This window comes from Vombatus ursinus, unplaced genomic scaffold (genome assembly GCF_900497805.2).
Source record: "Vombatus ursinus unplaced genomic scaffold, bare-nosed wombat genome assembly UNPS02014807.1, whole genome shotgun sequence".
NCBI classification, from domain to species: domain Eukaryota; kingdom Metazoa; phylum Chordata; class Mammalia; order Diprotodontia; family Vombatidae; genus Vombatus; species Vombatus ursinus.
The window spans coordinates 37585658-37612753 of NW_020954585.1; the positions used below are offsets into that span (position 1 = coordinate 37585658).

At 35.5% G+C, this 27096-nt stretch overlaps 1 protein-coding gene across 2 annotated transcripts in view; it reads right to left on the reverse strand.

The window, feature by feature from the left end:
* Positions 1 to 27096, reverse strand: part of LOC114052116 (retinal dehydrogenase 1) — a 44833-nt gene that overhangs the window by 8242 nt on the left and 9495 nt on the right. For both annotated transcript variants that reach the window (XM_027874600.1, XM_027874599.1), the window contains exons 3-10: positions 21614 to 21754; positions 19609 to 19738; positions 16976 to 17037; positions 15466 to 15594; positions 13826 to 13939; positions 10666 to 10768; positions 8222 to 8406; positions 3282 to 3446 (exon numbers count right to left, since the gene is read on the reverse strand). In XM_027874600.1, the coding sequence (XP_027730401.1) occupies positions 3282 to 3446; positions 8222 to 8406; positions 10666 to 10768; positions 13826 to 13939; positions 15466 to 15594; positions 16976 to 17037; positions 19609 to 19738; positions 21614 to 21754 (1029 nt within the window). The remainder of the gene's footprint in view (positions 1 to 3281; positions 3447 to 8221; positions 8407 to 10665; positions 10769 to 13825; positions 13940 to 15465; positions 15595 to 16975; positions 17038 to 19608; positions 19739 to 21613; positions 21755 to 27096) is intronic.

A 27096-nucleotide genomic window follows, 5' to 3' on the forward strand; every position in this document is an offset into this window, starting at 1 on the left:
AAAAAAAAAATACAGATGTCACACGTCAAGTTATAGGAGCAAATAAAATCAGTAAATGTTAATAGTTAAAAAATACTTTAGGACTTCCAAATGTTTGCAGAAATCACTCTAGGCTGCCTGTTAAGAAGTAAAAAGTGATTTGTTCTAGCAATGAACAGAATAAATATTTAAGTATTTGTAATCAGCTCCAGGTTTTTGGGTTTTCCTTGACACTTATCTTCCAGGCATCCTATAACAATTCTGAAGCAGCATCTTGGAGTTTTCCCCTTTCTGTCTTGCTGGAGCCAAGCAATGGAAACATATCATTGAGAAAGAAGTGGATTGAGACAGGGAAGCTATTCAAATATTTGTGAACCTCAAAGAATGGTCCAGTTTTTAATGCTTTTAATTAGGGTTGGCACTTGTTTTCTGTAATCTGACTTTCCCCAAGCTTGAGTATATTTTTCCATTCACTTCCTCCAGTTTATCATGAAAGGGGATGGTGAGCATGAGCTTGATTCCCCCTTCTTCCCTGAGCTAACACTGGTGAAAAGACTATTTGTGCCATATACTGCCGACCTGCTCTGAAACCCACCCCCATGCCACACTACACACTGTCTGAGGTAACTTATGCCTGGATGTCCCAGAAAAATGGTTAGCACTTATAATGGACATTCTCATCTGATTCCACTATGGCTAAGAAAAGTTTGTTGTATGAATGCCTTGACTCTTGGTAATTGCGAAATCTAGCTATGGCAAGGGTGTGTGAGAATTGGTCTTAGGAAAGAAACAGTCACAATGACTTTGAAGACTTTTCCTTGTTGCGGGTTTCTTTGCTCTACCTTTACCTCCTTGGCTTTAAAGGGTCACTTCACCATGGCTTTCCCATCATCTTCACCCCCCTGAAAATATGGACTCCAACCCTGGGCACCAATGCTTTGAGAGATGAAGTCTTATTTTCCTAGGTCTTAGGTCTCCATGACATATCCCAGCTATCTCCTTACCATAAGCCTATTTTATGATAATCTCTATTCAAATGGAAATTTGGACTCAACTCTTTGCTACCCTGATTGTAAGAGGTGAGATTTTGACCTAACTTACTGAAGCCTAGACCTTCATGCCACTTCCTGCTTCTCCTTCCCATAGCCCCAGATAAGTATGGCACCCCACACAAATACACTTTTAAAATTCCTTAATATGTCTTCCTTTCTCACTAGAATGTAAGTTTCTTGAATGTAAGGACAGCATTGCTTGTTTGTATTTCTATCCTTAGCATTTACCACAGTGCCTGGTACTTAGTAAATGTTTAATAAAAACATTTCCTGATCAGAGCATTGTTGTCTCAAGCATACGTGGATGGGTTGACTGTAGAAATGTCACACTATTCACATACAGGTGAGCAAGTGAGAGGCAGCATAGCACAGGGTATTGAGAGCTCACCTCCAAGACAGGAACACCTGGGTTCAAGTCTCAACTACAACACACAGGGGCTGTATGACTCTGGGCAATTCACTTGATCTCTCTTATTCCTTACAATGGAGTTCTATATACATATACGCATATACACACACATACACCCCCATGTACATACACACACAAACACATACATACATACATACATGTGTATAGATGGTATTTTTATATAGGCATTATATATATACACATGTATATGTGTGTGTGAGGTTATATATATTTGTGTATATATATACACACATACACACATGTGTATATGTATATATACATGTGTGCATGCACACACACAGTCTCAATGTTACCTAACAAGGAAGGTGTGTGTGTATACACATATATAATAGATACATATACATACATGGAGTTATATATAGATATCTGTATACATATGTGTGTTTCTATGTACATATATATGTGCACATAGGAAATCTCTCAATGTTTCCTCACAAGGAAGGTGTGTGTACACACACACATAACACACACGAATGTATATGCATATGCATGGAGATATGTTTGTATGCATGTGTGTATATATACAAATGTATATGTATACACACATATCTCAATGTTTCTTAACAAGGAAGATATATGTGTACACACATCTATATATACATACAGATACATGTATACTTACACACACCCATAAGTCTATGGGAAAAGGGAGAAGTATGGCATACAAAAAGGGATGCTGATGGCATACAAAAAGAGAAAACAGGATATTGTTTTGTCTTGTGAGGAAGATGTAAATAAGTGTGTTCTTAGAGAAATGATTACTAATAACCAATGATTTGGGGAGATCCAGAGTTCCTCCTTTTTCTTTAAAGTCCTCATTTCAAGGCTCAGTCTCTGAAAGACATTGCTGCTAATGAGATTTAATTAACTTTCTCCTTAATCTTGTTCATACTCCACCTACCCTTACCAGGAATTTGATCTAAAGTAGAGAAAACCATTGTGCTTTACACAGGTATGGGTGGGGATAAATTCTTTAATTAGATTTCCCTAGGCTAGACAATTTAGAAATAAATGACATCATCAAAGTTACATCCCCCACACCCTCATTAGAATATATCCATTTCTTATTGTAATATTAATTCACTCTCATTGTTAACCAATCAGAATTGATTGCCACCCTCAGGAACACCCAATCTTCTAAGGGCATACAAACTGTGAACCTACTGCCATGGTTCGTCTTGGGCATTTGAGAGTGTCACTGACACCTTCAGTTGGTAATATGTTAGCATTATTAATAAAATGATTAATTACACAGAAATTATGTCTGTCCAACTTTTTAAATGTCACCGTACTCTACATCGCTGTTAAATAATATATGTAAGGTGCTCTAATCCTTGGAGTGCTATATAAATGTTAGTGATTAACATCATTGTTGTTATTTGATGGGATAAGGGATAAGATGGAAAGGGAAGCCAAAACTTGAGTTGAATAGAAGTGAAGACTTCTTCATAGTCACGGTGATGACTATGAAGTCATTAATAGATGCTATGAAGTCTTTATCTCTCCAGGTATTGTTACAATAAACAGTTTGTTCTGGATGGTTTCATTATCTACAAGATAATGGGTATAATATAGTTTGAAACTGCATATGATATTCAGTAATTATTGCCAGATGGTTGGGGAGTGCTCCATGTTCCTTAGCCTAGATGGCAACAGCTATAATTGTATCAATAAATAAGACAAATCAAAAAGAGGGGGAGATAGGGTTCTACCAGGAAAGTTATTCAACCAATTGTGTCTTGAAAATGGATACTTTGTGTACAAGAGTATAGACAAAAAAGAAAGGAACTGAAGGAACAGATTGGAACCAAGTCCTTTACCTCTTCTTTGGCGATGCGCATATCATCAGTAACATTGGAGAAAACTGTGGGTTGGATGAAGTAACCTTTGTCTCCCCATGATCCTCCTCCACATTCCAATTTGGCTCCTTCCTTCTTTCCACTCTCAATGAGGTCAAGTATTTTGGTGTACTGTTCTTTATCAATCTACATGAAAATATGAGCGGTGGGGGAGGAAGGGATTAACAGAAAAGAAAGAAAAAAATTAACAAAGTCATGATAATTCTTTGAATTTGTGATTAAAAAGAAAAACAAACAAACTCAGAAAATGGTTAAATGTTACAAATGCCATATCTAAACAGCTTCCCTGGCCTGGAAGTAGTTGGGTTTTTTTTTTAAACTCTATATTTGTAAACCTTAAAGTATTATATCAATGTAAATTAAGTTTATTTTTATTAATAAAAATGTTTGTGTTGAAGAATCTTATGGCTAGCTAATTTAAATGAATCTTTGACATATGGCTAAAATAAAGAGAAAAAGAAACCCCTTCTTAAACTGTCTGGTCTTCAATTACTTTAGAATGAGTTTATATAAATAAAACAAATTCTAAACTATCTTATACTAAGAGTTTTGGAGAATCAAATATATTTTTGTCCAATTACAATTCAACCAAAATCCATTTTAATATGCCTTAAAAAATTAAGAAAAAAACCTCCAATTAATTTTGATTTACTTTTATTTGGTTAAAAAATAAAAGAATCATCTCAAACTGGGCCTTCAATTCAGAAGGATATTTGTTCCCAATGAGTTCACACTCTCCCCTGAAATCAATAAAGCTTATGACAAAACTCTTCCAGAGAAGTTTAAAATGGGGACTTAGACTGGGAGCCTAGTGTTTCCAGGACAATTACTTGGTAACAGCCAGCACAATACAAACACAATTTTTGTCTAGTAGCAAACTCTCATGGTAACTATCTCTTGACATTATTTTATGCCATTGAGATTATCCTCAGTAAAAATAATTTAGTAAATATTCAGTTTCTTTGTTAAGTATTTCAACATTCATTGTTATGCAAAGAAAAAAATAAAATTATCAAAGCAAAAGAGTTATTTTTAAAAGTTCCCAATTATTCATATACATGTTTTGGGAATAAGGTTGACAAAATAAAAGAAAGTATGGTATAGGAGAAACAGGACTGGATTTGGAGTCAGAGGACTCAGGTCAAATTCTAGCTCTACTACTTATTTGGCTATGTAACTGTAAGGTATTCCCTCAACCTTTATGAGTCTCAGTTTCCTCCTCCTTAAAATGAGATGACAACATTTGCACTTCCTGCCCTATCTCACAGGGCTGTTATAAGAAAATTGTTTTTAAGTTCCAAAGTATTACATAAATGAGATACTGTTAGTTTTCAAGAGGGTCACCTTACCCAATCAATTAATCTATCCAGCAACAGGCACTTATTGTGTGTCACCAAGAGGCAGTATGGCATAATAGATAGTTTACTTTAAAGTCAAGAAGATCTGCTGATGGCTAAGTAAATCACTTAAAATATCAATGCTCCAGGCAACTCTCTTAAGTTAGAGAGAAAGTGATGACCTGCATTGATAAGAGGGAGTTTCCTCACCAGGAAGTTCTCCAGTGCATAAACTCAAATACAAACTGATCCCTGCAGGGCACATGTTGATTTAGGAAACCACAAATTAACATCCATATTGCATTGTGTTTTTATTTATTTTATTATATTTATATTTATTTATTTATTTTGTTTATCTGGTTCTGCCCATACTTGGGAGTTTTGCAGGTTGCTTGTGGCCTGCTGGGCAGGAGTTTGACACCTCTGCTTTATCCAAAAGAAATCCCAGGTTCAGTTCCTATGCCCTGTCTACTATGTACTAAGCTCTAGGCTTACAAATTAAAAGTGAAAACAGCCTCTGCTCTATTTTCTTCATTGCAACTTAACAAGAAACAGTTAGATATTCATATTCATTTGTCATAAATGAATCTTGCTCATTGTATAAATAGGCTTTCAGTATTTAGCTCATGTCACTCTATTAGGTTACAAGTGAGTCAAAGATTACATGGTGACCTTCCCAAAGCAGAACACTCATGGATCAGCTCCCATCTCCTTTTGTATTCCCTTCCTTTGCTTGCAGTCTAGCTTGCATTCATGGAGCTGGCTGGGAATAAGGATTCACATACCTATGGATCTGGTAACAGTTTTCCCACTCTCTTTTGACAACCACACTACACTGATGTACAAATTAACACTTTAAGTTCCACTGCCTTTAAGTTTCACATTTCCAACTTATAACTGTATAATCAAGGAGCAGGACAATATGATAATAGATTCAGAGCTCCAGAGAACCTGAGATTTCATCTAGGACTTGGAGTTAGCCATGAACTAACTGTGTGACCCTGGGCAGGTCACTTAAACTTCATGGGCCTCAGCTTCCTCATCTGGGGCTGTGCTCATGAATTTTAAGATCTTTTCCAATTGGGAATCTACAATTTTATGATGAATAAAATTCTAGTCCTATGTGCTGATTTTGTAAATGAGGACTTGAGGACCAGAGTTTAAATGACAGACTCAAGGTCATGCAGGTACCAAGGGGCAGAGATGGGAATCAAATCCAACACCTTTTCTAAACTGACATCACCTTTCTCTTCTTCCATTGTCTGGAATGGTTCTCCTTCCCAATTTCTTGCATTAGTATCATCATTCTTTTAAGTTTCCAGGCTGGAAAAAAATTGTGACATCTTTGACCTTCCCTCTTCTTTTCCCTTTACATATTCCATCTCATTCCATGTTCTAAAATGTCTTTTCCTCTCCACTCTCCATGGTATGCAATGGCCTCCCTGTGATCCCTCTAACTTTAGGCTTTCTCTTCTCTAACCCATCCTGTATATAAGAAGCTTGTAAACCTAATCTTCATAAAATACTACTTTCATCATCTTTAAAGCCTACTTCATTACATTGAAACTCTTTGTCCTGACTTACAAATCTATTCCTAATCAGATCTTGACTTATCTACATGACTATTTCTCATCACTTTCCATATGTACACCCCGTCCTCCTCTTAGCCTAGTCTCTTTACTCACCCTTAAGCACAACAATCCATTTGCCACCTCCTTGTTAATATCCATAATATTCCTCTTGCCTGAAATGGTCTCTCAAGCCTCTGAGTCTATCCAAATTTAAAGGCTTAGTTCAAATAGCCTTAGAATATTTGAATAGAACTATCACAGCCCAAGGGTAGCTAGGTGATGCAGTAGATAGAGTGCTGGTCTTGAAGTCAGGAAGACCTACTACAAATTCATGAGTTCAAATCTGGCCTCAGATACTAGCTGTGTGACTCTCGGTAAGTTACTTAATACCATTTGCCTCAGTTCCCCTTCTGTAAAGATGAGCTGGGGAAGGAAATGACAATGCCTTTTGACTTTCCTATGGTCTTTATTCATTTTGAAGTATAAAAAGTGATTCTCCCATGTTTTGTGGGGGCATCTAACTTCATTTATATCAGATAAATGGTGCAAAAACACCTTTAATACATAGAAATCATTATGAAAAATCTCAACTTCACCAACTCTCAATGACTTAAATTTATTGTTCAATAAACTCACAGTGAATTATCTGTGAAACTTATTTTAATTTGTAATTTCTTGTAGTCAAATTATAAAAAAAGCTATTCAACATTAATCTTTTGTCTACACATCACACAAAAAGAGACTTAAGAGTTGACCCAACCAATGGTGGAATGAAACAACAGGACAAACATTCCAAACAAATTAAGAGGGTGGTCATCAGTTCTTTTCCACAATAACAACAAAAGGTATTTAAATTGTGTGGAAGGACTGGGGCATTTCTTTCTTTTTTTTTTGTCTCAGTTTACTTTTTGGTTAAATGCATGACACAATCTTTTCATTTCATGATTTTTTTAGGGATCAAGGTCTAAAAGTATACTTCTCTTTAAGGGGTCAAGTCACTAGTTTAGTGACAGGCATATTTTATTTCATAGAGACCTACATCTTCTTTCTTTTGGATGCAGTGTCAGAGAAGAGAAGGAAGTATATAGGAGAGATATTAGAAAGGTGAAATTAACAGAATTTAACAATAAATTGAATATGGGAGATGAGAGAGAGGGGTTGAGGATGTCACCTAGGTTGTGAGTCTGGGTGACTGGGAGAATTGTGGTGCCCTAGAGAGTAACAGAAAAATTTGGAAAAGGAAGGGTTGGTGAGGCATGGAAGTTAATGAATTCAGCTTTGGACATAGTGAGTTTAAGATGTCTAAGGAACAGTCAGTTTGAGATGTCTAATAGGCAGCTGGAGATGTGAGTCTGGAGGGAGGTTAGAGTTGGGGAAGTGGAACTAAGAACCAACAGCATAGAGAAAATAAATAAATCCAAAGGGGCTGCTGAGATCTCTATGTGAAATAGTATAGAGGAGAAGGTGTGCAAATGAGTGCTGGCAGCACACACTTTGAGAGAATGGGAGAAATAATAATAACTCAGGTCTTCCTGACTCTAGTCCAGAGCTCTTAAACACTTTGTCATCTACAGAATATTGTTGAGGAAGAACAGAGGATTTTGTACAGCTTTCACTTTGCAAGAGAAATGAATGCTGGAGGCAAAAATTATGTGAAAGGTAAGAAGTAAGGATGATTTACCCAATGGGTTTGGTGTTTTTTTTTTTTTTTTAACAAAAATGTTCTCATAGTCTCAATTCTAAATTTGTTCCCTTGATTAGTTTCAGTCATTAGGCTTAAACAACATGGGAAGAGGAAGTTTTGTTTCCTGTCCCAAGTTGGGAAATCCTGACTCTGCATATCTTTCCAATCTGTTCCAGTCTTGCCTAGGAAAGCAAGCAAAGCCAGCATCATCCTCATTTCATTCTGGATCCAGAGAAAGGAAATAGAGACAAACTCCTTTCTCTCTATTGAGTTTTGTTTTCTATTGTGTGCATTCCTTTATTTACCAACCTGAGGGCCTTGCTGTACTCCTGGGTTCAGAGGATTCCCCAGTGTGTATTTCTTGGCACGCTCTACACTCCTCTGAACAAACTCATTGTAAATAGACTCTTCCACAAAAAGTCTCGATGCGGCAGTGCAGCACTGGCCTTGGTGGAAGAACACACCCTGGTGTGCAAATTCCACAGCATTATCCACTATAAAGGAAACATCACACAGGTTAGTCAAAAAGGACACATTTTCAAAGGATTTTTTTTCCAAGAGAAAAGGAAGTGTCTTTTAAACAGTAGATAATCTGTCTCCCTTTGGACCTCATTGTCCATGAATATTTGTTTTGGAGAGTGCATTAAAACTGGATGGTGGAGGGAAACCTGAATTGACTGTACAAGTCTCCAGCGCTCAATAGCATCAAAATATCACTTTGAAAAGATCTGAGTAATTGCTCTCTGGCAACAGTAAAAGGGACAATTGGAGTAGAATCTAAAGTTCCCTTTTTCACTTGCAATCTTTTGATCTTGATCCCCAGAAAGAAACTTTCACAATGCTTCAAAAAGTGGGTCTACATTATGCCCAAGGACTATAAAACTGTGCATACCCTTTGACCCAGCAATACCACCACTAGGGCTGTATCAAGAAAATAAAAAGAAAAGGGGGCAGGGAGAGGAAAGGACCTATTTGTACAAGGATATTTATACTAGCTCCTTTTGTGGTGGCAAAGAATTGGAAATTGAGGGGATGTCCGTCAACCGGGGAATGACTGAACAAGTTGTGGTATATGATTGTAATGGAAAATAGTTGTGCTATAAGAAATGACAAGCAGGATGGCTTTAGAAAAACCTGGAAAGATTTATATGAACTGATGCAGAATGAAGTGAGCAAAACCAGTAGAACATTGTACACAGTAACAGCAATATTACAGGATCAATAACTGTGAATGACTTAGCTATTCTCAGACATAAACAATGATCTCTCTAAGACAATCCCAAAGGACTCATGATGAAAAATGATGACTCCTGAGAAAGAACTGGCAGAGTCTGAATAAAGACCAAAGCATACTATTTTCTTCCTTCCTTCCTTTCTTTCTTTCTCTCTTCTCTCTCTCCTTAGAGTTTTCTTTCACAAAATCACTAATATGGAAATATGTTTTATATGATTGCACATGTATAACCTCTATCAAATTGCTTACTGTCTCAGGGAGGAGAGGATGTCAGAGAATTTGGAACTCAAAATTAAAAAAATAGAAAGTTAAAATTGTTTTTACATGTAATTGAGGAAAAATAAAATATTATTTTAAAAAGTGGATCCACATTCTTGAAAAAAAACAAACCTACCTTCTCATGAATTGTTGAGACAGTTGTATATACATTAAAAAGTTGTATTTATCTTAACTCTATACTAGAAGACAATTAATATACTAATTTCCTGGAAGCTTAGCTTTGGAGATATGTATATTTTTTTAGCCTTTGCATACTGCCAAGATTCACTTATTTCCTGGCTTAAAGGATGATGCTTTCTATTTAGTGGTCAATTTGGGAGACTTCCCATGTTACTCTTTGATAACTGAAATGGCATAGTGGAAAGGGCACTAAGCCAAAACTCAAGAAAGCCTTAGTTCAAATTTAGCCTCTGACATTTACTAGTTGTGTGACCCTGGGCATGCCACTTAAACTCAGTTTCCTCAAGCATAAAATGGAAATAATAATATCACCTACCTCCCAGGGCTGTTACGACAATCAAATGAGATAATATTCGCAAAACACCTTTCAAATCTTAAAATGTCAAATAAATTCTGGTTGATATTATTATTGTTGTTATTGTCATCATCATCATCATCATTTTAATAGCTTAAGTACTCAGTTTTCTTTAACTTGATGGAACTTTCTCATCTTTTTAAAGTTCTTCTGAATTAATTTTGGGAAAAAAGACTTTTAAAAAGTGAGCATCTCTCAGGGTGGTACGGTACAGAGAATGCAATAGGGAAGTGTCATCTAAAAGTTTATATAGGTAAAATATCAGGAAGCAGATGATACAGTTCCATGAGTGAAAGAGCCATGTGTCTTTTATATACATGAAATTAAGTCTGCCTGCTGGTTTTATAAGGTCTGTAAGACAAGTGAAGCATAACTACTTTTTGGTTTGGTTTAGTTGATTATCTTCCATAAATAAAGAATGTGGGATTTTTCTTTCTTGTATTCTTATAGAAATTCAAGTAGAGTGTAAGCCCCTTGAAAGGAGAAAATGTTTTGGTTTTTGTTTGTATCCCCAGAACCACACCACCAAAGTGCTTTGCACACAGAGGGGGCTAAGGAGTAGAAACATTTATTGAGTTGGAAAAAAAAAAGACTCATTCCAGTGATCTAGCTAGAAATAATTTAGCTCATTGTAGAATACTGGTCAAAGATTGTTCTGAGATATGGTAAAAGTAAAAGAAACATAAAAATATTAATTATACTAACGATCAGCATCAGCAAATACAATGCAAGGGCTCTTTCCCCCCAGTTCCAGTGAAACCCTCTTCAGGTTGCTCTTCCCAGCAGCCTCCTTAATTAGCATGCCAACCTGAAAGAGAACACAAAGAGGAAGTTGGTTCTCAATAGGGAGAATTAGTTGGTTCTCATCCATTGCACTTGGATTTCCAAGTTCTGGATATCTCATGATGTTTCCTCACTTAAATTGTTTGTTCTTTTGTATTTACTCAGATGTGAAACTGGACTAAATGATTTCCCACTTTTCCAACTGGAAAATTGTATGATTCAATCATCTCCTTTATTCCTTGGGTTCACTGTCACGATCTCCTTTTCACTAACACATAATATGATGCAAGATGGAAGGAAGCATTTGGAGATGCCTTTTCCTTGCAACCAAGTATCTCTGTATTTTATCTTATTATATACCAATCATAAACAAACAGTTTCTATTATAATGGTTAATATTTAGCAAGTTGTTTTCCAAACTCAACTTTGAACACAGAAAGCTCATACATGCCAATTGATGTTGTAAAAGAGTATTTTAGTAACACATTTCTATTTTAATTCAACTCACAGGGAAAAAAATGAATGGATATCAATGTAGTACTAGTTTTTATTTTGTCTAGTAATTGTCCAGCAATATTGGAAAGCCAAAGTGTATGAAATATGTATGTTGCCCAAATTATGTCATACAGCTGGATGAGTAACCTATCAAATAAATCTGACCACATGAACAACTTCAGCAATCACTGTAGATGGGCAGTAAATTAGGCCTAGAATTGCATTGAAGGAGATCAGGCTGGATTGCTTTTGAAAAAATGCATAGAGATTTCAGCAATCCCAAATTTTTTCCTCCTGGAAAGGTCCCTCTCTTCATCATCAATATTCTCAAAAAGAATTATAGTTTGAAACAGTCCAAAAAAAAAAACCCAGAAAGACATGAGGCATATATAAGTGGGCTACAGAACATTACCAACAGTAATTCTCCTGGACACATGAAAAATGAAATTGAAGTCATGTTGATCAGAAAAGGAAGTGGTTATGTAGTAAGAATAAGAGACTGTAGCTGGAAATTTCATTTGGTGAATGGGTACACAGGAGATACTGAAATAATAAGTGGAAGTCTTCCAGTGCTTTGTTAAAAAGGCAAAAATGGTAAAATAGACAGGAATTAAATAGAATGAGATGGCATAGGAGTGTTGTGATTTGTACAAATCCAGGAACCACCTACAACAATTAGATAATGGATACATCAAAGCTTGTAACTTGACTGCTACCATAAACTACAACAAAATACCTGAATTTATTTTGTTTGTTTTTATTAGTTACATTAAAGCTTGTTTAATGTTTTAATTCAACTGGGTTCAAGTGAATCTAGAAATAGACTTCTCCTGGTGTGGAGCCAATCTGAAATGTCCTATCCCAACTCTCCTATTCTGTACATACATTTCTTACTTGAGAAGACAAAGAATCTTCATTCCTCTAAATTACAACTTTTCTTCTTTCTCTTTCTATTCTCAAAGGGCCTCAATGGACCCATTTTTGTAAACAGTGGTTGCTAAGCAGCCAGCACCCTCTCATATTTCATAACATTTTAGTATATGTAATTTAAACTAGAATTGATGGTACATTTTGGATCCTCAAAGATATTAAATTGACTGGGCAATAGTTGTTGGAAGTGTGAATGAAACAGCGAGTACAATTTTGTTTAATGTATATGATTCAGAAAACCTTCTCACTATTGACCTCCATTCTAAATATTCAAATGTGTAACTGGGCCAAATATTAGATGTCTCCAAACGCTGCTGCATTAAGCTGGTCTTTGTCTATATTTCTATTATCTGAGGTAACAATATACTTAACTCTTCCAAGCCTTAGTTTTTCCTTTCTGTAGAATGGGGAAAAATGCCTGTAGCAGCTACCTCCCAGGATTTTTGTGAGGATGAACTGAGATAATTTAAGTAAAGCATGGCATGAACTTTATATGTATTATGCAAATTCATGTATTATTATTTTAGTGTGTCTGACCTGAATAAATAGCATAAAGCTTTGAAATAAAAAAACTCTTACAAAACAACATAGGTAGAATGATGCTTTAAAGAAGCATAAGGGGAGATCTGAATTGCTATTATAATTAAAACTATTAAAATTGGCACGTTGCTGTATTGGATATGGATGGGTAATGCATATACTTATGCTACCCAACTCACAGACTATTATAATAAGAAGGGCCTTTAAAGTTTATCTAGTCCAACCCTTTTATTATACAGAGGAGGAAACTGAGACACACAGAGGTTGTGATTTGCTGAATATGTATAGTTACTTCATGATATAACCTGGACTTGACTCTAAAATTTCTGACTCTAGGGTCTGTGCTATTTTTCACAGGGCTGTTGTAAGAAAAGTACTTTGTAATCTCTAAAGCGCCACAGGCATTATTATATTATATATTATTATATATTTTATATTAATTAGATATTAACCCTGGCATACCAGTCAGCACTGATCTAATGAAATAATACCCTAAATAGAAAGTAATCATTTTAAAACTGCCAAGGCTTGATTTGTATCTCCATCACAGTATCCATTGTTACATTATAGACCTACGCATAAACATCCAGTTCATGACCATGACCATGTCTTGCTTGCAAACACAGTCAGCTCTTATATATGTGTGACTCATTCACAACAACATAGGGACCCCATCTTGGCCTTCCCCACCCTATCATTCGCTGAGATAGAATTCAAGCTCATTTTGATCTATAACATATACAATAAAGGACAGTCTGGTGGAGGTTAGGAGGGGAAATAATGGGGCCTCCATCCATTAATCAATTAAGTAACATTTATTAAATGTCCACTTCGGTTAATTTTTGTGCTAGATACTATACAAAAGCAAAGGAGCGAGAACCCTTCCCCTCAGGGGGCTTACATTCTCTCAGACCTACAGTGCCTTCCAAATAGATGGTACATAATAAATGCCTGTTGAATAAAATTGAAGACTGATCTCTCTCTAAACTTCCTTTTTCCAAACCATATTTGAAAGTATTAGAAAAGAATGCAACTTAAACAGAACTTGACCCCAAAATGGCTACATACACTAGCTACATACACCATTGGGAATGACTTAGTATCTAATTTAACTTACCTCTGTGGACCCCGTGAAGGCCACTTTATCTACATCCATGTGAGAAGAAATGGCTGCTCCAGCCGTGGGTCCATAACCAGGCACAATATTCACTACTCCTGGTGGAAATCCTGCCTAAAGGAGTGACAGTCACAGATTAATCCTAGAGAAGGATCTAAAACTACTACGAATAGAAAAACACCTTGCTTATAATCACCTCATTATCATCATCATCATCATCATCTTTATTTATAAAACACTTTAAGTTTTGTAAAACACTTTACATATTATCTTATTAGATTCTCACAACAACTCTGCAAGTTATTAGCCATTATCATTCCTATTTTAGAGAGGAGAAAAGAGAGGCTGAGAAAGGTTAAATGACTTGACCAGGGTCACACAGCTAATAAGTGTCTGAGTCAGGATTTGAACTCAGGCCCTCCTGGATCCAAGTGTAACACTCTCTCCTCCATGACACTTTGTTTCCTATCTTTGGTTCTAACCTATGAAGAAAAAAAAATCACCTCAAAATGTCTCTATCATTCTTTTTCGCCATCCCCACAACACATATTTTATTCATTATATTTGAAGGCTGCATTATTCAGAAGCAGCTTCCATTCTTAATTGTGGTAGTGTTCATATTCCACGACACATTCAGATGATCATGAGTTTCCAATTTCACAAGAGGAGATATGTGTAAAAGTGCTTTGAAAACCATAAAGTGTTCCACATATGGTATGGAATTAGTATTACTATGCATAGATCTGTCTTGGAGAGTTCATATTTTTACCCATTGGCTCATGTTCCCAAGTACCTTCGTATTCCTTTTAAATTAGTGAAATATTCATCTGTGAGGGATATATCAAATGGATGGAAGAAAAGAACCATGATACTTTACCCTATAGTAATGTACCAAGTCTATTCGCTACCTCAGTAGTTGAATATACTTTCACCATGAACTCTCAAACTCAGGAAAGGAAATGTGAATTTGGTAACAGAAACAAGAGTTTCATAATCTAATTATAAAAGATAACTCTACCAAGTAGGAAATCCTTATCCATTAGCTTTATTTTCATTATCTATTGCACTCTAGAGGAGTGAAATATCTTTATAAAGAAAATCAGACTGATCAAGGGATGATATGTTTTTTGGGGGATTAAAATAAAGGAAGAGGGGAGGAGGTAAAATCATCGTTTTCCCAACCCTGATTTCATTCATTCGTTCATTCATCCTGGCAAAAATCCTTGGTGAGTTCTGAAGATAAAATGTTTTTGTTTCTTCACTTTTCTTTACCAAAAAGGGATAGAGTAGAGTTGGTAGTAACCAAGCAGGAGAGTGACTTATTAATGGTATGTACATATTCCTTCTTTCTATCTATCTATCCATCTATCTATCATCTATTGCTACTGTTGGTTCTTCTTCTATTGCTTGATCATGATGTGACATTTATCTTGATTATCTGAAATGAATGTTAATGATTTTAATGTTTCCTCACATCTAGACAGAGCCCATTGACCAATTTGCAGATAAGTGGAGTATTTGTTTCATGTAGTACAAATCAAGGGCTTTGGGTGATAGAAGAATGATTGTTAGTGAGCTCAGTACTCTAGTTTTTCACATAGTAGATTGTTAGAGAGCACACTGTGACTTAGCAAACTTACCTCTTTAATTAATGATGCTACATGAAGAGCAGTTAGTGGGGTCTGTTCTGCTGGTTTGATGATCACAGTGTTTCCACAGCAAACGGCAGGTCCAATTTTCCACATAAGCATAATCAAAGGGAAATTCCACTATAAAATAGGAGATGAACATAAATTTTTCCTCATTAATGATGAATCATGTTTCTATTAAACCCATAAATGATGCCTCGTGGTGGCATGGGGTGATTCTGAGCAGTGGAATGGAAGTTCTGGAAGGTCCTATCAAGCTAAAATGCTTTTCATTACAGGGGAGGTGATAATTTATATCTGAAGACCAACATAGTTATGTTTGGAGAAGATAATCAGAGGAGTAGACATCAACTAAATTTTTTTTTCTCCCAAGCAAACAACTTAGGAAGAATATCTACATAGAGAGACTGTTGAAATCATGAATCCATGAAATACTAAAACAATGAATTTAATTTTAGCCATAGTCACTTATGTTTCCCACACATTCAACATTTCCCAAACATTAAATAATAATTATTATAATAGTATAAATTTGACTTATGACCTTATAGATTTTAAATGGATATAGGTTCAATGGTAACACACATATATTTTTAAAGAACTTTTAGAAAAACCAATCACTTTGTGAGGGGTAGATCTGGAAGGGTAAGTTTGGTCTTTTAATTGAATGACTTCTCTGACACAAAGAGAAACTTGTTCATGGAGAAGGAACCAAATTCTCAATGTGACACATAAATGATTAAACATTGAAATATTTCTCATCTTCTGGACTACTAATTATTGTTTTCAAAGTTATTATGTTAGATATCAAATATTTGAAATCACCCAGCAGATCAATTAGTTTGAGATACAGGGCTCAGTGAAGTTTATGTGGTGTTATATACACTTACATTTATTTATCAATTCATTTATTCATCTAATTATTTTCTCATCTATCTATCTATCTATTTCTCTATTTATCTATTAATCTATCGATCTGAATGGCATACTGGAAAGTGTGAATGTTTAATCATACAGATGACATTCCTTTGGCTTTAAAGGAAATCTAAGCAAGGATGGACTTTTACTTAAAGGAATTAAAAGAAAAATATGTTTCCATTTGCTTTTAAATCATGAGATAACGAATCATTTGGAGCATGAGATAACAAATAAGGTGACAAATCACATGATGTGCACAACACTTTGCAAACCTTAAAGTGCTATATAAATGTTACACCTAGGTGGTGAAGTGGATAGACTGCTGGATATGGAGTCAGGAAAACCTGAGTTCAAATGTGGCATCCCATACTTTTTATTTGTGTGACCTTAGGCAACTCACTTAATTTCAATCTATCTCAGTTTCTTCATCTTTGAAATGGGAAAAAAAAGTACAACATGGTTTACTGCATATGCCTATCACAGCTTATGTATTTAGTACAGTTCTAAACACTTCTTTGTGCAGTAGAGGGAAACTGGTTCATCCTTTAAAGACAGAGTTTTCAAATATGTGGAGGCAACTCACAGGAATGATTTGGCCACAAACACCAACAGGCTCATGTCTTGTATAAGAGAAAAACTTTCCATCTAAAACAAACCAAAAAAAAAGAAAACAAAACATAGTATATCAGACAAATATTGTTCTGAAATAACCAGGAGAAACAAACAAGCCAATTATTTTCTATGCAGAAAAGGGGATTTTATAATACTATATGGGATTTGATGTCACTCGAATCATGCACCCAAGTCACGTCAGAACAACTACACAGGTGTTTAACAGGATCCAAAAAGTGGTGTAATCCAGTCTCTCAACCATTCGGAAATATATTTGCAAAGATCTCCAGAAAATGAATGGGAAAATTATAGGGAATGGTGTGTATGTGGAGGGGGTGAGTATGATAAATGTAATTCTGGAGTTCAAAATTCCTAAAATATTTGTGCTAAACTTCCCTTGCTAGTGGTACAACCTCTATGATTGGCCTGTCCTAAATGATTTAAATAATAAAAACAGAGGCCCACAAACATTCTTCCACCTTCTTTTTCTCTTCTTCCTCTCTCCAAAGACATCTGGTTTAAATCTGAGTTTGACTTCATTCCACTTGCTTAATATTCAATTTTGCCTTTTCTGCTATTTTTTTTTAAATTTTCTGTTTTTATTTCCCAAGAACCTATCAGAATGATGACCTTATACATAATAGGTGCATAATAAATGTTTGCTGCATCTTAATACCCATTCATTTCAATTCATTTGTACATTTCATTCCGTCTCCCACTTTATCAAAATAGAAACTAGATCCCCCAAATAAGCCCTATGTCTGCATAGCACTATTTCCTTACTCTCTTGTCATTCCCATTCTGTGTTTCACTGCTGTTGACCTGCCCAATTCCCATCTTGTATCCGTGGTTCACCTTGGCTGGGCTTCTTTATTAGTTATTAGGTAGTTTCAGTGTTGCTAGGGTTATTTTAAATCCTTGGGGAAACTTAAAGATAATTTCCATTGAATGTTCAACTATCAGGCTCATTAAACTGGAAAGTGAAGTCAGTCCTGTATGCTGGAAGTAGAGCGTGTCTTGAGAACAACTTTCCTGCATTTGCTTTTTAGAAGAAGGTTTTATACTAACGCTCAGCTAATCTCCCAACCTTGATGCTCAAACTCTGCCTCTCCTTCACTTTTAGACCCGTGTTTCCGCTGGATTCTAGCTGAGATCAATTCTGCTGACAGTTCTTGTTTTCCAGATTTCTAACTATTTATCATTTCATAACTTTTTTTCTGCATGGCCCATTAAAACAAATAAACAACAAACAAAAACAAACAAAAGATGCGTTCTTTCACCTCTCCACAATGTGAGACCCAAGGCCTTGGATTAATCATTATCTTTCTCTGAGTTAACAACTTTCAGGGAGAAGTTAAGTCAACAATCCTAAGTAAGGTTACAGTTGTGTCTATGTGTTGTTATCAGAGCAAGGAAAGAATGTCAGCTAACTACTTGATACCTAACCATAATGTATCATTACAGATTAAAAACAAAAAAGGCCCCAAATCTTAGGCATAACATTGGATACAAGTTATGAAAAGTCTGACCCATGCATGGGTTATGTATGTATGTTAAATTTTATTCTTTTTATTAATTGTATTAATGTGCTTACAATTTCATTCATGTACTTACAGTATATTTCATATTTTATTTTATAATTATTTTATAATAATGTATAATTATTTTATAATTATTAATATATTCCTGAACCTGCCAATGACACAATTCTGCTGAAGTTTTCAAAAACATTTAATAAATATTAACAAATCCTAGCAATTGAAATTGTCATTATTAATCAACCAATCACTCCACAAATAGTTATTAAGTATCACATTGTGCCAGGCATTGTGCTAGGATCTTACAATATACATAACAAAGAACAAAATAATCCCACTTGTGATGAGTTTATATTCTGGTGGGGGAAACAAGTACATATAAAAAGATATGCAGTATAAATGTAAATCTAATAAATAGATAAGATGTATAATACAGAAACGTAATATCATATAGTAGTATCATATAGAATAGTAAACATATACAAAATAGTTAAACACAAAATAATTTAGAGGAGAGGGCTCAAGAAATTGGGGAGATTAGAAAAGGCTCCATATAGAAGCTTGAACTGAATTTTTTTTGTTGTATGAGGCAATTGGGTTTAAGTGACTTGCCCAGAGTCACACAGCTGGTGAATGTTGTGTGTCTGAGGTTGGATTTGAACTCAGGTCCTCCTGACTCCAGGGCAGGTGCTCTATTCACTGCAGCACTGCCTCTTTGAACTGAATTTTAGAAGAAGAAAAGGATTCTGTGAGGCAGAGGTAGGAGGGAACGCATTAAAGGAATAGGAGACAGCCATTACAGACGTGGAGAGGGATATGGAGTGTCATGTGGGAGTAACAAAGAAGACCAACTTATTTACAACACATAGTATGGGAAGGGGATGTCCAATGCAATTGGAAAGACAGGTTGGGCCTAGGACTTTAAATGTCAAGTATCTTTACCAGAGACTGAAGTAAAGGAGGAGGGATTAGGAAAAAGGAGGAAAGAATAGGAGATTATGTCAAACATAATTCTAGCATCGTGTTAATATATATTTTTTAAAAAGTGCTTCTCAAATTTACTTACCAATTGGGATTGTACGACCCTGAATCTTATCGGCCCAGCTTGCATAGTAGCGCAAAACATTCACAGAGGAACCTAAATCCATTGTGTAGGCATTGGCAAAGATTTTTCCAGCATTCATTGATTCCATTGTCTGAAGATCAAAAAAAAAAAAAAAAGATCAGGCCCCAAATTGAGTTTTATAACATTTGTCTAGATTTTTTTAAAAAGCATTACACTAATACTACTTTAGGCAACAATCTACAGTAATGAAGAAGGAGTGAAGAGTAGCAGAGCGCTAGGCTTGTAATCAAGAATAACTGAGCTTAACTCTTTTCTCTAATGCCTACTAGCAGGGTGACCCTGGTTATGTCCCTTAACCTCTATGTGCCAGGGGCAACACCATAGGTCCTATCTCCAAAATAAGTTGCCTTGGGAGTTATCAGTTCAGGAGCTCTTCCCACTGAGGAAATCACATATCTTTGCAGTGATTACTCTAAGAAAACATATTTTTAGGGGTTTATCTCATGTTCTGAGAGATACAACACTGCTAAAGTACTCATCAGATGATCTTTTAGTCTTCACAGATTGAAAGAACAGAGCAGTAAATGGACAAAGTTGTGGTGGGGGTTGGGGTGGGACCACAATGTGGGGGCCCTGAATACCAGGCAAAGGATAATTGGTGAGTAATAGGAACTACTGAGGAATTTTAAACAGAAGAATGATGTGACCAGGTCTATCAATAAGGTAGATTGGTGTGTGTGTGTGTGTGTGTGTGTGTGTGTGTGTGTGTGTGTGTGTATGCATATTCCTTCCCCTACCCCACAACCCCTAGTATATTGTAACCTCAATGTAGGAAGGGACAATGTCTTGATTACAAGATTGTATCTCTTCCCCTTCTAAGCACAGTGCTTTGAACATAATAGACACTTGATAGAGAATGGATACTTTGCTTTCTGAAGATCCACAATTTTCAAAATTTTGGTGTCTTGACTATTTTATGTAAAATGTTGAGTGCAGTTCTTTGTGACAACTCATTCAGGAAGTTGTTAATACTGATAATATTTATATAGTACTTAACATTTTGCAAGCTACTTTCATGTGGATTATTTCAATTGGTCAAATATCAGGCAGCTAGTGGTGAAGCAAATAGAGCTTTGGGTTTGAAATTGGCAAACATGAGATCAGATCTGGGTTTAGACATTAATTGTCTGTGTGACTCTGGGCAAGTTACTTAACTTCTATCTGCCTCAGTTTCCTCAACTGTAAAATGGGAATAATAATAGCATCTGCCTCATAAGTTTGTCAAATAAGATAATAGTTGTTTAAAAAAAAAAGCACTTCATACAGTACCTGGTACATAGTTGATGCTTTAAAAATGCTTATTCTCTTCCTTTCAATCTTATCATTTAATCCTGACAACACTGTCTGGTAGACAAGGGAGGTAGCATTTCTGATATTTATTATTTTGGTAGACTAAGTGTCATTTTATTGTTGTATTTGAAGGCAAACTATATGGAAAAGGGAACTGACTTACTCCCCTGCTTGGTCCTAGATAAATTAAGCAAAAATGGCAGAAGTTGCAATGAGACGATTTTAGACCTAATGTAAGGAAAGTTTTCCTTAGAAGATTAAAACTATCTAAGAATAGAATAGGCCACGTTGGGAGTAATGATTGGAGGTCCTCAAACAAAAGCTAGATGACATTTTTGGGTAAGGTGTAGAATAGCTGAACTCGACATTCTCTAGACCCCTTCCTATTCTGTGATTGTGTTCTATAACTTTTTATAATGCCATATAAACATTGAGTTATTATTAATACTAATGTTATTACTTATAAAAGGACCTGTTGGTAAGATTTCCTTCAACATAGGAGATAGGAGAAATACATTCTCAAAAGGCGTTCTTTATAATCTAGTATGGTTTTTTTTTAAGGACATGAAATCATCATTGCAAACAAAACCAGCTCACAATAAAGAGAACAATTGAGGCCTCTACCAATCCCTTCTTTCATCTGGCGCATACTTACTGCCAAGAGTTGACGGTCCCTTTCCACTAAATCAGCCAGTTTGTTCAGAAGCCGTCCTCTCTCTGAAGCATCCATTGTCCGCCATGGGGAGCCAATCTGAAAAGCCTGCCTTGCTGCTTTCACTGCCTTGTTCACATCCTCCTAAAAATCAAAGAAAACTAAGTTTAGAAGAATACTCAAGGCATTTCCCAATATAATTCAGCCATGGAACAACATATAGAAGTGGAATTCATATGATAGCTAAGTACGAAACATCACTCTGAGGAGACAGTGTTAGAGGAAATTTCATAGGAAAAAAAAGTGAACATTGTGTCTATTTTCACTGATTTTCATATTTTGGAGATGTTGATTTACATAATTTCAAATCATAGGATCATGGATTTTGAACTGGAAAGGACCTTTTAACAATCCTGATCTTATATGAAAAATTTGCCACTCTTCTAAGGTTAATATGTTGCGAATCTAGAATGACCTTAAAGATTATCCAGCCCAACTTACTTATTGTACCAAGAAGGAATATGGAAGCCCTGAGAAGTGATGCCAATTTCATACAGTGGGATATCTGGGGTTTGAATCCAAATCTTTTGATTTCAAATACAGAGCTCATTTTATGACTGTGTTCATCCCTTACTCAAAATACGTTGCTCTTTTGATACGTATATAATTTCATATTTAATACTTTAGAGGAAAAATGTGTTAGCACTGACTTTTTTTTTCATAGAATTGCTTTTTACATAGTATAGAGGGTTTTTTAGAATGCTGGGACATGGCACATTTCGCATTCCACAATTTTGGTATGTTGTCTTATTGTTGTCATCATCTTTAAAGAAATTATTGAATGGTTTTATGATTTGTTCTTGGACCCAACCATCCTTTAGGATTAGATTATTTATTTTCTAGTTATTTTTTAATAAAGTCTTCCAAGGTCCTTTACTGAATGTAATTTTTATTTCATTGTAGTCTGAAAAGGGTCTATTTAATATTGCTGCTTTCTGCATTTGTTTTGATGTTTTTATGAAAATGCTAATGTACAACTAAGAAAAAGACTCCTCTCTATTCTCAGTCAATTTTCTCAAGAAATCCATTACATCTACCTTTTCTAATTCTATTCATCTCCCTTACCTCATTATTATTTTTTTAAAAATTATTTTATGGTTAGGCTTATCAAATTCTGAGAGGGGAAGTTGAGATCCCTCCACTAGTATAATTTTACTGTTTCTTTCTGTAACTCATTTAGCTTTTCCTTTAGGAATTTGTATTCAGTGCCATTTGGTGCATATATATTTAGTTTTGATGTTATTTCATTGTCCATGTTACTTTTTAGTAAAATGTAGTTTCCCCTGATCATCTCTTTTAATTATGACTATTTTTGCTTTTGCTTTGTCTGAGATCATGGTTCTTACCTCCTACCTTTTTTACTTCGGCTGAAGCCTGGTAGATTCTCCTCTAGCCTCTTATTTTAACACTATGGGTGCCATTCTGTTTTAAGTGTGTTTCTTGTAAACAATATATTATTGGATTCTGGTTTCTAATCCATTCTGCTATCCACTTCTGTTTTATGATGAGATCATTCCATTCACATTCATCATTATCATTGCTAATTTTGTATTTCATTCCAACCTATTTTTTCTTGTTTATCCTTCTCTCCCTCTCTCTGTCCTTCTTTGAAAGTTTGTTTTGTTTCTGCCCACTGCCCCCTTTGATCTACCTTCCCTTTTATCACCTCCACCTTTTTATTATCCTTTTATCCTCCTACTTCTCTTTGGGATAAGATAAATTTCTGTATTCAACTAAGTGTATACAAATGTTCTTTCCTCTTTAAAGCAATTCCAATGAGAGAGAAGTTTAAGCATTACCCACCACCTCTCTGTTTTTCTCCTCTAGTGTAAAGGCTCTTCCTTACGTGCCCCTTTTATGTGAGGTAATTTTCCTCATTTATCCTCTCTTTTCCCTCTTCTCTCGGCGCATTCCTCTTTTTCATTCATCCACCTTTTTTCTTTTCTTGAGATCATCCAAACATAATCAACTCACAGCCATTAATAAAGTTTTGTACCTCTTTTTACTATCTAGCCAATTCTTTATTTTTTTTTAAGGAGTTCTTTTCCTCAGTAAGGTTTTGTACCTCTTTCACCATTTGGTCAGTTCTGGTTTTTAAATTGTTATTTTCTTTGGTACTTTTGGTTCTACCTGTTAATTGCCTTTTCATAATTTTCATACATCATTCTCATTCCTCTTTCCAATTTTCCTCTACCAAACTTATTTATTTAAAAAAAATTTTCTTTCTTTATTTTTTCCAAAAGTTCTTTTTGGGCTAGTTACCAATGTATATTTTTCTTTGAAGCTATGCTTTTACCTGTTTTCACATTGTTGTCATCTTGTAAGTTTGTATCTTTATGTTACTAGTCTTAACCAAGCTTTTCATAACCAGATTATTTTTTTTCCTTTGCTCATTTTTCTAGCTTATTTCTCCCCTCCCCCACTAAAGGATATTCCTTGACTTTGAATTTTATGTTAAAGTTAGGCTCCATTCATCAAAGGGTGGGAAGGAGACTGTCCCAAACTTCAGTTTTTCTTGCTTCTATTTTCACAACTAGTGCTGGGATTTTATGTTTTTGTTGCTTCCAAGGAGCAGTGATCTGGGAAGAGGAGTGGTCATTTTTCTTCTGGTCTGTGCTATGGTCCTTATGCAGGAAGGCCCCTATTCCCTCATAGCAGCAAACACTAGTACTTTTCTTTGTCCTGGAATTACAACCAGGAACTGGGTATGGACAGTAGAGTTAGCAAAAAGTGCCTGATCCTGCTCCCAGTTCTAGTACAGGGGTCCACTGTAATCTCTGATCAATTGTCCAATTCTGTTATTGTCTTTGGGCTGAGAAGTCCTGAAGCTGCTGCTATTGCTGTTGCAACAGCCTCCTAGGTATACTACTCAGGGACATCTCTGACTTTTCCATCATGCCCCCACATCAGTGTTTAGAAATAATAATTTCTTCTCTGGACTGAAATGGCTTCATCTAGTAAGTTTGTAGCAAGGTTCTTTGAAGGAGAGTTGGGTTAGCTTGAACCAGTAAAAATAAGGAAACAAACATTTATTATGCACCTACTATGTGCAAGACATTCTGTGAAGCACTTTACAAATATTATTTTATTTCATTCCTGCAATAATGCTGGCAGGAAGTTCCCGGAGGAGAACATTTTAATAGGCAGAGAGGCATGTCAAGGTGTGCCCTACAAAAGAGCTGCCATCATAGCAATTCTTATGCCATCCCTAGTGCTATGCCCATTTGCTAGCATTTCTATCTTCACAAGTGGATTAAATTCTACTTCAAATCCAACATATATTAAGCACCTTCTCATTATAAGGCACATAGGATACAAAAATTAAAAATAACAGGGTTCTTGCTCCCAAGGAATTTGTAATCTTTTAATTAGAGGGGAGAGAGAATGGGGATATCAGATATACCACGAATTACAAATATAAATAATAAAATATATTATCTACATACATGCATAGAGAATATATAATAGTATACATATGTCATATAATATTTCAAAGATTTGATAAAGGGAAATAAAAAAGTGATCATACATATTTTTATCAGAAGAGATCTTAGTAATAATTTTTAAATGTCTTTGAAGGAGTATTTCCTCATATTTTATCCAATTATTATACCAGGGAGTTTGTGTGGTGATGTGAATATTTTGCAACTGTTTGTTCTGCATCTTAAATGATATGTATATATATTAATATATACATATATATATATTTTTTTTTTTTTGGTGAGGCAATTGGGGTTAAATGACTTGCCCAAAGTCATACAGCTAGTAAGTGTCAAGTGTCTGAGGCCAGATTCGAACTCAGGTCTTTTTGATTCCAAGGCCAGAGCTTTATCTACTATACTACCTAGCGGCCTCTCATCTTAAATGATTTAAAAAACCCCTTATTGTGTAACATCCTTGCGCAAGAACAGCTTGAGGCAGTTCCCTGAAGGATAGTTCTGTGTTGCTGCGTAGGAAAGAAACGTGCCTGTTTGTCTGTGAGACCTTTGAGCCCATGAAACTCCCTAAATATGAGAGACTTAGGAGAATCACAATTTGACAGAGATGTGCTAGAAAGTGTAAACTTTTGTATGGAAAATGAGAGCACCCAAAACCTCAGACACACGGGGAATGCCTTCCCCTATCACTTCTCTTGATTCCCAATCCCTGTGTCCCAGAAATGGCTAAGAGCAGATTTCTTTACTGATAAAATATTCTCCAGAAGATTATATCTTGCTTCTAAATTGAAGAGTTAGATTATCTTTGTGATTTCTATCAGCTACTTTATTGTCTCTAACTTTCCTGACTTCTATTTACTGGTTTTTTTTTTCTTTGATAAATATATTGCCCTTTATCTGTGATTATCTTTTGTGTAACCAGTATTAGGTGGGAAGAAGCTAAACTGGCAAAGAGTAAGTTATCTTTTACCCTCTCCTTTAGAGTGACCGACGGAAGTGGCTTTTTGTTCTGAATTCCTAAAAGAGGATTGGACTTACAGACTACAAGTACTTGAAATGTAGTATATAGATAGAATTCTAGCCCAGTACCCTTCTTGGAGATAGGAAAGTGAAGGAATGGATGTTTGGCCACAGATATTCTCTTACTCCCACAAAGGCAAAAATTACAGACTCCCTTGGATATAGGGTGGAACAGATATCAAACGATATATCTATTTATCCATCTCACACATTGACCAATCTATGTATGATCAACAGTCATCTTACATATGTAATATATTTTTGTATTATGTAATATAATATATACAAATATAATCTTACATGTGTAATACATTTTCCCTTAATCTGATGTTTTGTTGTTTGTTTTTACCCTTATCTTCTGATAAGAGCTCTGAATTCTGAAGAGATCAAAGGCTAATGAAGATTTTTTTTAAATGCAAACAAAAAAAGAAAAGAAAAGAAAAGCAAGGAGGCCAGTGTCACTGGATTGAAGTCCATAATAGGGTGTAAAGTGTTAGAAGACTGGAAGTCAGTTAGAAGGCTGGGGTCGGGTTAGGAAGGATTTTAAAAACCGAAGAGAGGATTTTCTATTTGTTCTTGCAGGAGATAGGGAGTCCGTGGAGTTTATTCAGTGAGGAGGAGTTGGGGCAATAGACTGAAGAATGACTCAGCAATAAACAATAGGGGTTGAGGCAGGGTGACACCTGACATTTGTAGAGTGATTTTTTTTTAAAATTTTCTGAGCACATTCACATCTACTAGTTTATTTATCTATTAAATTACTTTGGGAGGTTGATGTGTATTACCCTAGCTTTAAATGGAGAGACACATATAATCTAGAGGTTAAGTGACTTACCCTAACTCAGAGGTGGGGAACCTGAGGCCTCGAGGCCACACGTGACCTTCTAGGAACTTGGGTGCAGCTTTTTGATGGAGTTCAAGTTTTACAGAATAAATTCTTTTCTAAAGGGGATTTTCTCTGTGAGGTTT